Raw genomic sequence first — 15,972 nt, forward strand, 5'->3', positions numbered from 1 at the left:
GTAGTTTCCTGAGAAGGGAGTACGTAAGTGATATTTTTGGATCCCAAATGTCTGAATTACCTTCTTTTCTATACTTACGACTTGTGGGCACTAAAATACTGACTGGAAGTTCTGTGTGTTGAGTAGTCATGAAGCAGCAGGCTTTAGTGGGGTGATTGGTCAGAGACCTGGCCTTTTTTATTGGGTACCTGTTGCCCAACAGTCTATGTGTCTCCTCTCATTCTTACCCCTTTAAGTTAGCTTTCTCAGAGGAGTCCTTCAGTATCCCAGCTAGAGAATGTAAACTTTGTTGTCATTGTTTAGAGAACCTCTTAGAAAATGGGTACTGTACTTGTATACTTATATTGGGGATTACTTGTTCAGTATTTAGATTTTCACTTAATCCCTCTTTTAAATGCATTACCTCAGCTCTATCTGCTATATCTGGGTGCTTGAGGCTCCCTGTTTCACTTTAGAGAGTGAGTGCCTCTAAGTTTTCCACTGATCTGGAATAATGTAAAGAACCTGTCGACTGGATGGTGAAGTGGATCCAGAGTCTTATTTATTTGAACTTTCCTTTTGTTTTAGTTACGCGATATATCCACTTTCAGAGATACACTAGTGCCTTCAGCTTCTGTGCCTTTCTGGGATTCTTTGATTTGATTCAGTTTATGTCTTGGCTTCCTCCTTTTAGCCTTTATGTACTAAGTCATTTATTTTTACCTTTGCTTGCTAGCTCCCCAGATTTTGTTGCCTTCTCTCGTCTCCTGCTGTTACTTCTACCATTCTCTTTGTCTTCCCCCTACCCTTTAGTATCTATATGGAGGGGTTTCACAAAGTATAAGTAAATGAGTGTCTTTGATCAGCTATATAAGATACTGAAAGTATCTTTATTTTATTTTTTTATGAAAGAAACTCTTAATGGGCTATTATTAATAGAAAATACAACTCTTTATATTGGAGAGTTCCATGAGCAATAAATTCTGCTTGTTTAACCATGTAATTGAGCATTAGTGTTTTCCCATGGGCTGACCCAATTAGAAGGGGAGCTAAATTGAAATTGTGTGTTCTTAAGTGGAAGTGGTACCAGAAATAGTATATGCTCTTTTGAATTACTCTTAAAGCATAATTATACAAAACTGACTTTATCCAGGAAAGATAAATGCTGATCCTCAAATCTTTTTTCATAGGCACTTCCCTGTCACCTTCCCTCCCTTTAGAAAAGCAAGTAGAAAAAAAATCAAGCAGATATGTCTCTTAACTTCTTTTAATTATGAATTGGGACTACTTACTTTTCCACTGAATTCAATGGAATGATATTAGGATGGTGGATCAAGATTGGATTGTAAATTAATGCATTTCTAGGCCATTATGAAACTAATTCATTAAGGACCATCATATCTACTATTTTTGTTTACAGGTCAATTGTATAAATATTCTTTTTTTTTTTTTTTTTAATGTGAGAGGAGCAGAGATAGACTCCTGCATGTGTCCTGACCTGGACCGACTGGGGCTGATGGTTGAACCAACTGAACTATCCTCAGCGCACAGGGCCATACTCGAGCCAGTCGAGCCACTGGCTCTGAGAGGGGAAGAGAGTACGAAGTGGGAGAAGGAGGGGAAGAGAAGCAGATGATTGTCGCTTCTTATTTGTGCCCTGACCGGGGATCAAACCCTGAGACTTCTGTTTGCTGGGCTGACACTCTATCCACTGAGCCAGCTGACCAGGGCCTGTAGAAACATTCTTAGAAAGAATTAGCAGTTGTCAAGGAGTAAAATTTGTACTGTGAAACTGGTTTGTTTTGAACAAAGGAGAAAATAATATTCCTGACCTTATTTATTTTCTTCTTCCTCCTTCCCCCCCCCCCCATAAATATTGACTTTCATCTTTTAATAATCTGGACTTCATGTATTTAATTGTCTGGTTAACTGTTATCAGTCTTCAGGAAAGAGAGGAAATAGAATTAAATCTTGTGGTACAGCTAGGTTAGCTGTAAAGAGCCCCTCAACTATCGGGATAATTAATCACTGGAACAAACTTGTCAAAGAAATTTAAAAGAATTACCAATCTTCAGATATTTTGTTAAAAGCATAACCAGTTTTTTTTTGGTCTTGAACAGTGTAGGTGTTTTCCTACACTGTAGTCACTGTTTGCTAGTGAAACCACTGTTAAATGGGCTATAGAAGGAACCAGTGACCTACCATAGATTTACAATAGTTCCTTAGTAAAAACTGTTATAAATTTATTATTATGTTTAAGCACATTTGAATCAGATTATTTTGAAAAGAACTTTCTTGTTTGTTTTAGTTAAACATTTTGTCATATTGAATCAAATCTGTTATAGCAGTTTAGGTGAGTAAACAGTTAAGTTTGTATATTAAGTAAGAGTTTTATAAATACTTTTAGGAAGTTACCCAGGATAGAAAGCTAGTAAACATTTTAAGACAGCTAGTTCAGTGTCTTACTCTATGTATTGACCTAGGAAGTCTGTTAAGTAGCAGTTGAGATTGTACGGGAGGATAAGTTAATAAGGAACATCTTTGATTTTAATATACTTTAACTTTACCCCATTCTCTCAACCAAAGATGTAGCCATATAATTAATTTCTATGGAAAAAAGACATTGCTTAGTTGATAAATTTACTTGGAGATTTTACTCAACTATGTAAGATAGTTATCTTTAACCTTAATTTTCAATATAGGGTACACTCACACAATACACATACAATTCACACATACCTACTCACAGGATAGTATAAATAAATCCTTGCTGAGTATATGACATTAAGGTGATAGGAACGAATATCTGGTTTTATATGTTCTAAGCCCTTATTTTGGGTCCTGGAATTAAGGGTTAAGTATTAGCAAATAGCCTAGTTCACAGAGATATTTTTGTCTTATGGGGGCGAAGCAGGCAAATGAGTTCACAGGAAGGAGAAGAGTACATCCCTAAGTATTTGTATGAAATTAGTTATAACTGGAATATTAGGGCAACATAAGGGAATTAATTATTTTTTTAAGAAAGTTTTAAAACTATACTGTTTAGCGTAGTAGCCATCAGCCACTTGTGACTATTTTAATTTCAATTAATATAATTTATAAAACCCCCAAAACATTCAGTCTCTTAGTTGCACAAACCACAGTTCAAGTGCTCTTGTGTCTGGTATTGAGTAGTGTAGATGTAGAATATTTCTATAATTGCAGAAAGTTCTTTTGAATGATGTTACTTTCACCAGGGTCTTTACAGTTATACCTAAAAGAATACTTTGAGAGCTTCATTGAAGAAGTTGGTCAGGGTTGATTTTGTCTTTGTTTCTAAGGCAGTACATGAAAGAATATGCTTAAATTTCACCCATCAAGCTGTGTGTATCTTTTACTACACTGATGGCTTTTCCTCAGTCCTTTATCTCTAACATTTTTTTTTTAATTAAGGCAGACTTTTATTTTTAATTTTTTCTTTTTTTTTACAGAGACAGAGAAAGAGTCAGAGAGAGGGGTAGACAGGGACAGACAGGAACGGAGAGATGAGAAGCATCAATCATTAGTTTTTCATTGTGCATTGCAACACCTTAGTTGTTCATTGATTGCTTTCTCATGTGTGCCTTGACCGCGGGCCTTCAGCAGACCGAGCAACCCCTTGCTTGAGCCAGCGATGTTGGGCTCAAGCTGGTGAGCTTTTTGCTCAAACCAGATGAGCCTGCGCTCAAGTTGGAGACCTCGGGGTCTCGAACCTGGGTCTTCCGCATCCCAGTCCAATGCTCTACCCACTGCGCCACCGCCTGGTCAGGCCCTCTAACATTTTAATTAAATATAAGCACCATAAAATTTAAGTCTCCTCTGGAGATCTGTTAGCCATTTTATATAGCTTTATGATGTTCTTTGGTTGGGTTCCTGAATACCTCTAAAAATCTGAACTTATAGAGAAGCTAAGAGCTATCACTATTATGTTTTCTAAGGACTTATTTCCCATCTTTTTGTCTTCTAAGTGCTGTTTAATAGAAATTTAATGTGAAGCCCTGGCCAGGTAGCTGCCTTGGTTAGAGCATCATCCCCATACCCAAGGTTGCAGATTTGTTCCCTGGTCAGGGCACATACAGAAATCAACCAATGAATGAAATGCATGGCTAGGTAGGGCAGTAGAACAATGTTTCTATAAAATCAATAAATTAAAAAAAAATTTTTTTTAATATAATGTCAGTTACATTATGTAATGTTAACTCTTTTAGTAGGAGCATTAAAAAGGTTTTTAAGGCCCTGGCCAGTTGGCTCAGTGGTAGAGCGTCGGCCTGGCATGCAGGAGTCCCAGGTTCTATGTCTCTCTCCCTTCCACTCTCTCTAAAATCATCAAATAAACATTAAAAAAATAATAATAATGGATTACAAAAACAACCAAATGTTTATTTCATAAGTTAGAAAAAACTAATAAATTTTTTTTCATTTTCTCTTCTTAACATCCCATCTTATTCAGTAAGTACTGTTTCTTATCTCTCAAAATCTCACTAATTCAACAACTACCTGGAATTGAACCTTCTAACAGATTTAAATTACAGAGGATTACAGCCCTGGCCGGTTGGCTCAGTGCTAGAGCGTCGGCCTGGCGAGCAGGAGTCCCGGGTTCGATTCCTGGCCAGGGCACACAGGAGAAGCGCCCATCTGCTTCTCCACCCCTCCCTCTCTCCTTCCTCTCTGTTTCTCTCTTCCCCTCCTGCAGCCAAGGCTCCATTGGAGTAAAGTTGGCCTGGGTGCTGAGGATGGCTCTATGGCCTCTGCCTCAGGCGCTAGAATGGCTCTGGTTGCAGCAGAGCAACGTCCCAGATGGGCAGAGCATCGCCCCCTGGTGGGCATGCCAGGTGGATCCTGGTCAGGTGCATGTGGGAGTCTGTCTGACTGCCTCCCCGTTTCCAGTTTCAGAAAAATACAAAAAAAAAAAACAAAATAAAAACAACAAAAAGGTTTTTAAAAGGAGTCTGACCAGGTGATAGTACAGTGGATATAGGATGTCAACCTGGGACTCTTGAGGACCCATGTTTGAACCCTTGAGGTCACCTGTTTGAGTGTGAGCTCACCAGCTTGAGTGTGGGGCCAAGCCCATTGTCGCTGGCTTGAGCAAAGGGTTACTGGCTCAGCTGGAGGCCCCCCCATCAAGGCACATACGAGAAAACAATCAGTGAATAACTTAAAGTGCCACCACTATGAGTTGATGCTTCTCATCTCTCTCCCTTCCTGTTTGTCTTTTTCTAAAAAAAAAAGTTTTTAAAAAGGTGACATTAATATTAATCATTTAACCCAGTGTATCCAAAATGTCATTTCTGCATGTGAAGATACTAATGAGATGCTTTATTTTTTGAAGTCTTTGAAATCTAATATACTGAGAGAATTTGAACTGGCTACATTCAAGTGCTTGAGCTGAGCTTGGTAGTATTTATTATTTTATTTTTTTAATTTTTTATTTTTTAAATGTCTTCTGGTAGATCTTTTTTTTTCTTTTTAGATTTTGTGCATTCATTTTTTTGAGAGAGGAGACAGAAGGGGGGGGGGGAAGAGCAGAAAGCATCAGCTCCCATATGTGCCTTGACCAGGCAAGCCTGGGGTTTTGAACCTGCGACCTCAGCGTTCCAGGTTGATACTTTTACCCACTGTGCCCTGCAGGTCAGGCCGGGTAGTATTTATTAATAAAAGATATCTTCTATCCGATCTGCGAACCCTCTTGGAATTATACGCTCAATTGTGGATGTGGAGAACCTCTACTTCTGAGGGTACTCAGTATTTGCCAAGTTTGGGTATAGTTCCTGTCTTTTTCTTTTCCTGCAGGCTGTCTATGCTGGTCTGTCATCAAGATCATTATGCATTCTATTTCTGAAATATTAAGTGATGACATAATAGTATTAATGACCCATGAAATTTTTTTTACAATGCTTGAGTCATTAGGATTGCCATGGTCAGTTTTCCACATTCTCATGCTTTCTAGAAACACGAGAAAAACTAAGTGCTAAAGAAGACTTCTTTCTCTTTCTTTTCCTTCTAGGTTAAGCTTTTCTTTTTATCATTTATTTCTCTGATTCTTCCTACAGATTCATAGAAACCTTTTGAACTTTTGGTTTTAGATTTGAATGATAATTTAAAAAAATATATTTTCCTGAAGGGGAGAAGGAAGTGAGAAACCTTTGCTTAAGCAGAACTGGTTAGGCAGTGTTTGAAATTAGGGCTTAATATGTATTAGCTCAATTCTCACAACAACCCTGTATTACCCCAATTTTATAGTTGTTAAACCTGAAGCACAGGGAGGTTAACTAACTTGCCCAAGGTCATAAAGCTTGCAAGTGTTGGAGCTTGATTATAGGGCATAAAAGTTACACATTGTGGATACTGTAGAGCAGTGGTCCTCAACCTTTTTTGGGCCACAGACTGGTTTAATGTCAGAAAATATTTTCACAGACCGGCCTTTAAGGGGGTGGGACAGATAAATGTGTCATGTGACTGAGACAAGCATCAAGAGTGAGTCTTAGATGGATATAACAGAGGGAATCTGGTCATTTTTTAAAAATAAAACATCGTTCAGACTTAAATATAAATAAAACGGAAATAATGTAAGTTATTTATTCTTTCTCTGCGGACCAGTACAGGTCCGCGGCCTGGGGGTTGGGGACCACTGCTGTAGACCACTATAACTTTTATACCTACATCTTTTTTAAAGTGATAGGAAAAAATAAAACAGAATAGTTAAGAATTACTTATGTTGGAGAAATAGAAGATTATAAAGAGTACTTGCAGAGCACTTGAAGCATAGTAATCCAAAATAATTTATTGGTACTTTCTAAGAATTCTTTACTGTATAATAAGGTCAGTAATGTGTTCAGTAAGTGAGCAGAAGTATATATAAAATTCACTGATAAGGTGTTTTGTCTTCTGAATTTTAATATAGATCCTTTTTCAAGGGACTATGTTAAGAATACCAGATATTGAGATTATACCTGTAAATATCAAGAAATTTAGAAAACTACTTTAAGGGCTACAGAAATAGAGATTAATGAAGTAGTTCCCAAAGTTGTCTGGATATATCATAGAATCACCTTGAGAGATCAAAAATTACTGATGCTTGTGTTTTAACTTGAGTATGTAGTCTAGGTTTTAGAATTTTAAAAGCTCTCTAGGCAATTCTAATAAAAGACAATTTGGGAACTATTGAGTTAATGGAATAATCTAGGAATTAGGATGACTAGGTTTTCTCTTTTTGATGAGAGGAGCAGAAATAGTGAGGCAGACTCCCACATGTGCCCTGGGTGGGATCCACCCTGCAACCCTATTTAGTGCTGATGTTCCAGTCAACTGAGCCATCTTTAGCACTTGAGGCTAATGTGGTCCAATGGTGCTATCCTCAGCGCCCTGGAGCCATGCTCAAACTAACTGAGCCACTGGCTGTGGGAGGGGAAGAGGTAGAAAATGGGGGAGGGAGCAGATAGTCCTGTGTACTGTGACTGGGAATTGAACCTGAGGCATCCATACACCAGATCAATGCTCTATCTACTGGCTAAGTCCTTCTTTTTTTAAATGGTGGTAAAATACACAACCAAATTTGCTATTTTAACCATTTTTCATTGTTCACATTGTTCAGCCATCACCACTATCTGTACAACTTTTTCATCATCTCAAGCTCAAAATCTGCCCATTATAGTAACTCTTATTTTTCTCTTCTCCCTGTCCTTGTAACCACCATTCTACTTTCTGTCTCTAATGAATTTGACTGTTTTAGGTACCATTTATACATATTTGCAATCATACAGTATTTGTGTCTGGCTTGTTTCGCTCAGTATAATATCCTCATTTTGCATCCATGTTGTAGCTTCACCACAATTTCTTTCCTTTTTAAGATAGAATAATATTCTATTGTATTTTTATACCAAAGTTTGTTTATTGATTTATCTGTCGGTGGACATTTGGGTTGTTGGCACTTTTTGTCTATTTTGAATAATGCTGCCCTAAATATTGGTGTTCAGATATCTGTTCAAGTCCTTGCTTTCAGTTCTTTTGGGAATATACCCAGAAGTGAAATTGGTGGGTCATAAAGTAATTCTGTGTTAGTTTTTTAAAGTAATCACCATACTCTCATAGTGGCTTCTCCATTTTACATTCTACCTGCAATGCAGGAGGGTTTCAGTTTTTCCACATCCTCTTTTTCTTTTTCCTTTCTTCTCTTCCCTCCTTCTTATCTTTATGGATATAAAGTAGTATCTCACTGTAGTTTTGGTTTGCATTTCCTTAATGGTGATACTGAACATCTTTTCATGGGTCATTAGTACAATTTCTTTCAATAACCGTCAAGTCCTTTACCCATTTTTAATTGGTGGTTAGGATGACAATGGCTTTAAGCCAAAACTTAACTAGTTTTATGATCATAAGCCATCTAATTTCTTTGTGCTTTGAATTCCCTACTAGCAAAATCAGATACCATGTTTCTGTACCTATATAACAGAAATGCCAAAAAATAGATTGTGTGGCACCTCCTAAAGCAGTAAACACATTAAACTCTTACAGAACAGCTAGCTTTAATTTAAAAGCATATTTTCATGTTCTTTCTTAGAAATAAAGAGTCTTGTTTCATTTTAGTACTTAAATGAGTAACTTTTTTTTTTTTTTAACAACAGATGATTGTTCAAGTTTCCTCTGCCTCACTCTTACCTTTTTGGTTTTGGTTATTACAGTGTAAACTCCTGGTGAGCAATGGTATACTCTACAGTAACATTATAGTAGTTAACAGTATCTTGGATTCTCATTGTAGTTATATGTATTTTTTCGAATTTACTTTTTTAAGTGATAAGTACCAAAAAAATGTTTGAGATGATTTTATCGATGATATCTTTCCTTGAAGAGCCATTCTGAATTTCGTAGGGCAGTATTACTTACTGTTCTTTGACTAGAACATTGCCCTCAATATCAGAATTTCGCCCTGGCCGGTTGGCTCAGCGGTAGAGCGTCGGCCTAGCGTGCGGAGGACCTGGGTTCGATTCCCGGCCAGGGCACACAGGAGAAGCGCCCATTTGCTTCTCCACCCCTCCGCCGCGCTTTCCTCTCTGTCTCTCTCTTCCCCTCCCGCAGCCAAGGCTCCATTGGAGCAAAGATGGCCCAGGCGCTGGGGATGGCTCTGTGGCCTCTGCCTCAGGCGCTAGAGTGGCTCTGGTCGCAACATGGCGACGCCCAGGATGGGCAGAGCATCGCCCCCTGGTGGGCAGAGCGTCGCCCCTGGTGGGCGTGCCGGGTGGATCCCGGTCGGGCGCATGCGGGAGTCTGTCTGTCTCTCCCTGTTTCCAGCTTCAGAAAAATGAAAGAAAAAAAAAAATCAGAATTTCAGAAATTTTATCCCGTATTTAGAATGTTTAGTTTTTCTCCTAGCTCATGTACAAACTTGGTTTATTTTAAATCATTTTATAATTAGATCAGACTATACAGGGGTGGGCAAAGTAGGTTTACAGTTGTATGGAAGATAATACAATAATTAATAAATAATAATACAAGAATAAACTGTTGTATATTCACAACTGTAAAGCACTTTTTCTCACCCTTGTATTGGGAACATGCTAGCAGTATAGGAGTTAATGTTTTTCTTTCTTTTCCAAGTGAAAGGAGAAGAGAGAGATTCCTGACTGGGATCCACTAGCAACTCCTGTCTGGGGCCCATGCTCTGCCCATCTGGGGCCATGTTCACAACTGAGCTGTCTTTTAGTGCCTGAGGTAGAGGCTCCACAAAGCCATCCTCAGTGCCTGGGGCCAGTGTACTTGAACCAGTCTGCCATGGCTGCAGGAGGTACAGGGCTAGATAGGAGGAGGGGTGGAGAAGCAGATTGTTGCTTTTCCTATATGCCCTGATGGGTATCGAACTCGGAATATCCACATGCTGGGCCGATGCTCTACCACTGAGCCAACAAGCCAGGGCCAATCTTTTTCTATAATCATATACAACTTATGTTGTAAGTTGTATGTAAGGCAGTGCAGGTAAACAGAATGGAGAGACTTAGTATATATATGTTTTGCATGTTGAAGTATGGGGTTTTTACAAAGACCCCTTTGAGACAAATGGATCACTTTACATCAGAGAGCCAAATTTTCTTTTCTGGTTTAAAAGTTATTAAAGATGGTCAAGTGCATTGGACATATGGGAGGGCTATATTCAGCCTTCATTTTTATGGGTCATGATTTTTGTATATATTAGATTATATTTATTTTCTTAAATAATACTTATTAGAATTTAATGTTTTTATTAAATAGTATTTAATATGTCCAAGGTTATAATAATCTCTTGAGGAAAGCTTTTAGTCACATTATTTGCTTTTTATGTCATAGCAAAAATACATTTTGAGTATCTTTATTTTCATTTAATATTTTATGTATGAAATGAAACACATAGTTGAAAGCTGTATTTGTAAGAACTATACTTCACTGATTAAACAAACAGTAAATATAAGGATTTAAAATTCAGCTCGCTTATCTTCTTTGTCTTTTAAAGAAACATCATGAGACTGTTTTAGGTTGTTGTTTTTACTTGCAAATGTTGGAAATATTTGCAATTTAGATTTTAAAATCTGCTATTCAGTTACTGAGTAAGCACACAGCATTCACAATCAGTTGATCCCTAAAACTAATCAAATTATAGTTTCTCTACGTAATAGATTATTCTTGCTTGAGTGACTTCCTTAATAAATGTTTTCCTTGACATAAGTAGTTCTAGTAATTCCCCCCTTTAAACTCTTAAACTTTATCTCTACTAAGAAATATTTTTGCCTTCTACAATTTCCTGAGAAACCTGTAAAAAGCTTATAATATTAAAAAATATAGTCATTCTAACCAGCTGAATATGAATTTTTCTTAACAGTTTATTTTTTCCCTCCTTCTCTTCCCATTCCTTTTTTTAGAATTATTTATTGATTTTTGACAAACAGAGAGAGGGGGACAGATAGGAAGGGAGAGAGATGAGAAGCATCAGCTCTTCTTGCAGCTCCTTACTTGTTCAGTGATTGCTTTCCCTTATGTGTCTTGACTGGGGGGGGGGCTACAGAAGGGGTCACTTTCTAGTGACCCCTTGCTCAAGCCAGCAACCATGGATGGGGTCATGTCTATGATCCCACACTCAAGCTAGTATCCCCGTACTCAAGCTGGTGAGCCCATGCTCAAGCCGGCAACCTAGAGGTTTCGAACCTGGGTCCTCTACATCCCAGTCCGATACTCTATCCACTGTGCCACTACCTGGTCTGGCTATTTTTATTTATGGATTTTTAGTCCGAGAGGAAGAGCAACAGGAATATCAATCCATTCCTGCATGTGCCCAGACTGGGGATTAAACTGGCAATTGCTGTGCTTCAGACTAATGCTCTCATGAGCCGAGCTATTCAGCCAGTGCTTTCTTTTCTTTGTAAAAGCATTTTTGTCTTCTTTTTAAATTTTCATGTCCTTTTTTTATTGTTTAGAGAGAAAAATGCCTTGAAAATTGATTTCTTTTTGCCTGTTTTGTTTCAATACATATAATGGGCATATCCCTCGTAGAAATTAAATATTAGTGGTTTACTAAGATAATACTATTCAGAAATTATATTGTGTATTTATATGCTTTATAGCTCAACCTTAATTATAGAACTGTGTCAGAAGAGAGGATACTTGAAAGAAAAGCACAAATATGGCTACATATGTATTTCAACATAATAGTTACAAAACTAGTTGCATATAAGTTTGTTTGTATGAGATACCTTCTTTGAGAAAAGTAAATGTATGGAGATTTAGGGATAATTTAAAAAAATACTGATATCCCCCCCCCCCTCCTTCCTCTCTGTCTCTCTCTTCCCCTCCCGCAGCCGAGGCTCCATTGGAGCAAAGATGGCCCGGGCGCTGGGGATGGCTCCTTGGCCTCTGCCCCAGGTGCTAGAGTGGCTCTGGTCGCAAAAGAGCGACGCCCCGGAGGAGCAGAGCATCGCCCCCTGGTGGGCAGAGCGTCGCCCCTGGTGGGCGTGCCGGGTGGATCCCGGTCGGGAGCATGCGGGAGTCTGTCTGACTGCCTCCCCGTTTCCAACTTCAGAAAAATAAAAAAAATAAAAAAAGTCACACTTTTATTTTTAAATTTATTTTAGAGAGGAAGGGAGGAGAGACAGAGAAAGAAATATCAATTTGTTGTCCCATTTATTTATGAATTCATTGGTTGATTCTTTTTTTTAGAGAGGGGAAAGAGAGAAATGAGAAGCATCAACTCATAGTTGGGGCGAGAGGAAGGATGAGAGATGAGAAGTATCACCTGGTAGTTACAGCACTTTAGTTCATGATTGCTTCTCATATGTTCCTTGACATGGGGAGCGGGGTGGACTCCAGTGTAGCCAGTGAGCCCTTGCTTAAGCCAGTGATCTTGGCCTCAAGCTTGCGACCTTTGGGCTCAAGCCAATAACCATCAATATGATCCCACACTCAAGCCAGTGACACCGCACTCAAGCTGGCCGAACCTGTGCTCAAGCTGCAACCTCTGGGTTTCGAACCTGGGACTTCAGTATCCCAGGTCGATGCTCTATCCACTCTGCCACCACCAGTCAGTCTATAAACCTACTTTTGCCCCACTCTATATATATTCGATGAAGACCATTTTGGCTCTGTCTTGCTCTTCACCTCTTTCCTGTGTTCTGTTAGCTATAGTATTACTTTTACTATAACTTAATTTTAATGTGTATTGCCCTTGCCTTCCTTGTCCAGAATAATTCAAGAGGACTTATACAAGAGGCTTTGAGCTTATTCTATTTTTATTTTTTAAGAAAATTAAATTTAATGGGGTGACATTGATCAACAAGAGTACATAGGTTTCAGGCATATTCTATTTTAAAGACCTGGTTAAATCAATATTAATATAAATGTATGGAGAAGGAATAAGAAAAGTAGATTCTTCTTAGTGTACAATATCATTTCTTTTGGGCCACTTGACCCTTCTAAATTTTATCTTAAGGACACATCTGCTTTCTTTTTCTTGGGTACTTTTATTTATTTTCTTACCTGTGTACCAGACCACATCTAAATTTCATAAGATGTTCTGTTTTGCATGTAGCTTTGATTTTAGGATGCCTTAAATTGTAAGACCCATGTTTGTTTTAAAATAACTTTGTTGGGACTGGGGGAAGGACAAGTACATTTAATGCTTGACTGATTGCATGTAGCCCAATTTCAGAAATAATAAAATGAGGTAATATATTTGTATTTAATTTTTTATATAGTGGGGAAATGAACAGAAATAAAAATAGGTCACCCTTGATTCTGTTGCATCCTTGACTTTTGCCAAAAAACTTTTTTCTTTTCCTCTTTAAAAATATTGAGACTACTATTTTGATAGCCTACCCTTTCCATTAAATTTAATCCCTACTTTACTTATTTTGGTGGCTATAAGTGTGTGTGTGTGTTCCTAACTTACTTAACTGGTTTCTCTATTTGCAGTTTTTTCTACTATGAGTGGTAGAAAGATGAAGAACATCTCTTATAGCTAAATCTTGGCTCATATCTGTGTGGTTTTTTTTCCTTCAAATGATAAAGTAACATTTCTAGGTAAAGAGAATATGCATTGTTGTGGTATAACTTCATAATAGAGAAAAGCAGGTTGATATTTTTTGGCCTATTACTAAAATACAACTTTTCCTTCTTTATTAGTGAACACTTGTCCTGCTCTTTCACCTTTTTCTTGCATGGAGACAGCAATGTTTGTACCAGTGTGGAAATTAACCAACATCAACCTGTGTACCTTCTTAGTGAAGAGCATATCACCCTTGCTCAACAGTCTAATAGCCCATTTCAAGGTAGATTATTTTGATGGCTTAGGTATTTGATCATTTATTGTTATCTCCAGAAAATTCTTATTGAAATTGGTCATTTGAAGTTTTGGGATTAATGAGATTTAGCCTAATTATGGTTCTGATGTAGTTTACTTTTTTCTTCCCCATTAGAATATTAAGTCAATGAAATATGTTTTTTAATACCAATATTCTAAAAAAATCTTGTACTTGAATGGCAGCATATTTGAACGTTTTTTTGTTTTGTTTTTAAATAGCAAGTAACAGATTATGTTTTTGTGTTCATCTTGCGTGTCAAGTCACATAGTTATTTTTAACATTTATCACAGGGACTTTGGTATGATTTACTTAGAGGAACTACTTTTTTTATAAGCTTTCCAGTTTATTTTTAAGGACTGGTAATGTGTTCTTGTTTTAATTCTAAGCCTAGTATTTGTTTTTTACAAATGTATATCATTGCATAGTAAGTACTTAGATTTATATATACACATTGTTTTTCCTCAAATTGTTTTTCCCTAGTGGAACTCAGGATAAATTAAAGGATAGACAAATAGTCCTGTTCACTGTGAAATTCTCGCCATCTGAGATTTTTGGGTAGACCATTTTAAGTTTTATAATAAACTCAGTTTTGTCCACATCTTTACAATAATGAAGTACAATAAATTTATTTTCTCAGAAATGATCATTATGGCTTTCCTTTAACACCTTTTTAGAACTACATAATTACTTACCATGCTGTTCAGTGTGATGTTATTGTAACAGTCTTTAGTCACTTACTTCTGTTTTGGGTTTCTAGTTATCTTAAGCCCATTTGGACTAAATGGCACTCTCACAGGACAGGCATTCAAGATGTCCGATTCAGCTACAAAGAAACTAATTGGTGAATGGAAACAATTCTATCCTATCTCATCTTGCTTGAAGGAGATGTCTGAAGAAAAACAGGAAGATATGGATTGGGAAGATGATTCCTTAGCTGCAGTAGAAGTTCTTGTTGGTACGGATTCTGAGTATATTTTTTTTCTTAAGAGAGAAGCGGGGACTTCTGCATGCGCCCTGACCAGAATCCACATGGCAAGCCCCTATGGGGTGATGCTGTCCCCATCTGGGGCTGTTGTTCTGTTGCTTAGCAACCGAGCCATTTTAGCACCTGAGGTGAGGCCATGGAGCCACCCTCAGTGCCTGGGGCCAACCTGCTCCAACCGAGCGAGCGAGCAATGGCTGCGGAAGGGGAAGAGAGATAGAGAAGGGAAAGGGGAAGTAGTGGAGTAGCAGATGGTTGCTTCTCCTGTATGCCCTGACTGGGAATTGAACCTGGGGCATCTACACGTTGGGCCGATGCTGTACCACTGAGTCAACCGGCCAGGGCTGATTCTGAGTATTAATCATAAGGGGAAAATACATGACTATGTATTAGTTAGATTTGACTAAATAATAAACAGCTGCAACACCTTAGTGTCTTTTTAACACCAAACATTTATTTCTTCCTTATTTTCTGCTCACATTACATAAGGGCTTCAGCTTAGTTATGGGGCGGCATCTTGCATTTTCTTATTCTGTAACCTATGTTCAAGTGGTACGTAATATCTGGGACATGCTGTTCTTAAAAGAACAGAGGAACGGTAGGGACTTAGTGTAATTATCTTGTTTAAAGCTTCTACCAGGATACATCTGCTTATATCCCATTTGACAAAATTTGTGACATGGTCAAGCCAAAGTCATTGGAACAGGGAAATACATTATACCTGAAGGAAAGCATGCTAAAGTGGGAAGAAAATAATTGAATGAATAATATGTGGAGGCTGAAAAGTTAACATAACTTTTGAATGAATAATATGTGGAGGCTGAAAAGTTAACAACCTGTGTTATGTAGTATTTTAACATTTGGTGAAACTGTCACCTCTGATAACTTAGTAGACAGAATATAATATGTATCAAAAGAACTGGGGCTTTCATCTGTTTTGCCCAGGTCATCTTATTCAGATTGCCTCTATTCTATATGTCTTCTCATTCAAGGACCTAGGTTAAATAAGGCAGAGACAGAAGTAAGAGAGGCTGTACTGATCCTACAAGCACATTTAAATTAGATCTCCTTTTTAGTTGTGACATATAGCACATGCATTTATATTCCAGAGAAAATTACAAAACCAATCCTAACAATGGGATGAAGACATATACCCCACCTTAGACATGGGAAGTG

The 15,972-nt window shown here is 37.8% G+C and overlaps 1 protein-coding gene across 2 annotated transcripts in view; it reads left to right on the forward strand.

Annotated features, from left to right (window-relative positions):
- MED13 (mediator complex subunit 13) overlaps positions 1-15,972 on the forward strand; it is a 114,384-nt gene that overhangs the window by 17,063 nt on the left and 81,349 nt on the right. For both annotated transcript variants that reach the window (XM_066363150.1, XM_066363152.1), the window contains exons 4-5: positions 13,636-13,781; positions 14,572-14,769. In XM_066363150.1, the coding sequence (XP_066219247.1) occupies positions 13,636-13,781; positions 14,572-14,769 (344 nt within the window). The remainder of the gene's footprint in view (positions 1-13,635; positions 13,782-14,571; positions 14,770-15,972) is intronic.

The sequence above is a fragment of the Saccopteryx leptura genome, chromosome 2 (genome assembly GCF_036850995.1).
Source record: "Saccopteryx leptura isolate mSacLep1 chromosome 2, mSacLep1_pri_phased_curated, whole genome shotgun sequence".
NCBI lineage: Eukaryota > Metazoa > Chordata > Mammalia > Chiroptera > Emballonuridae > Saccopteryx > Saccopteryx leptura.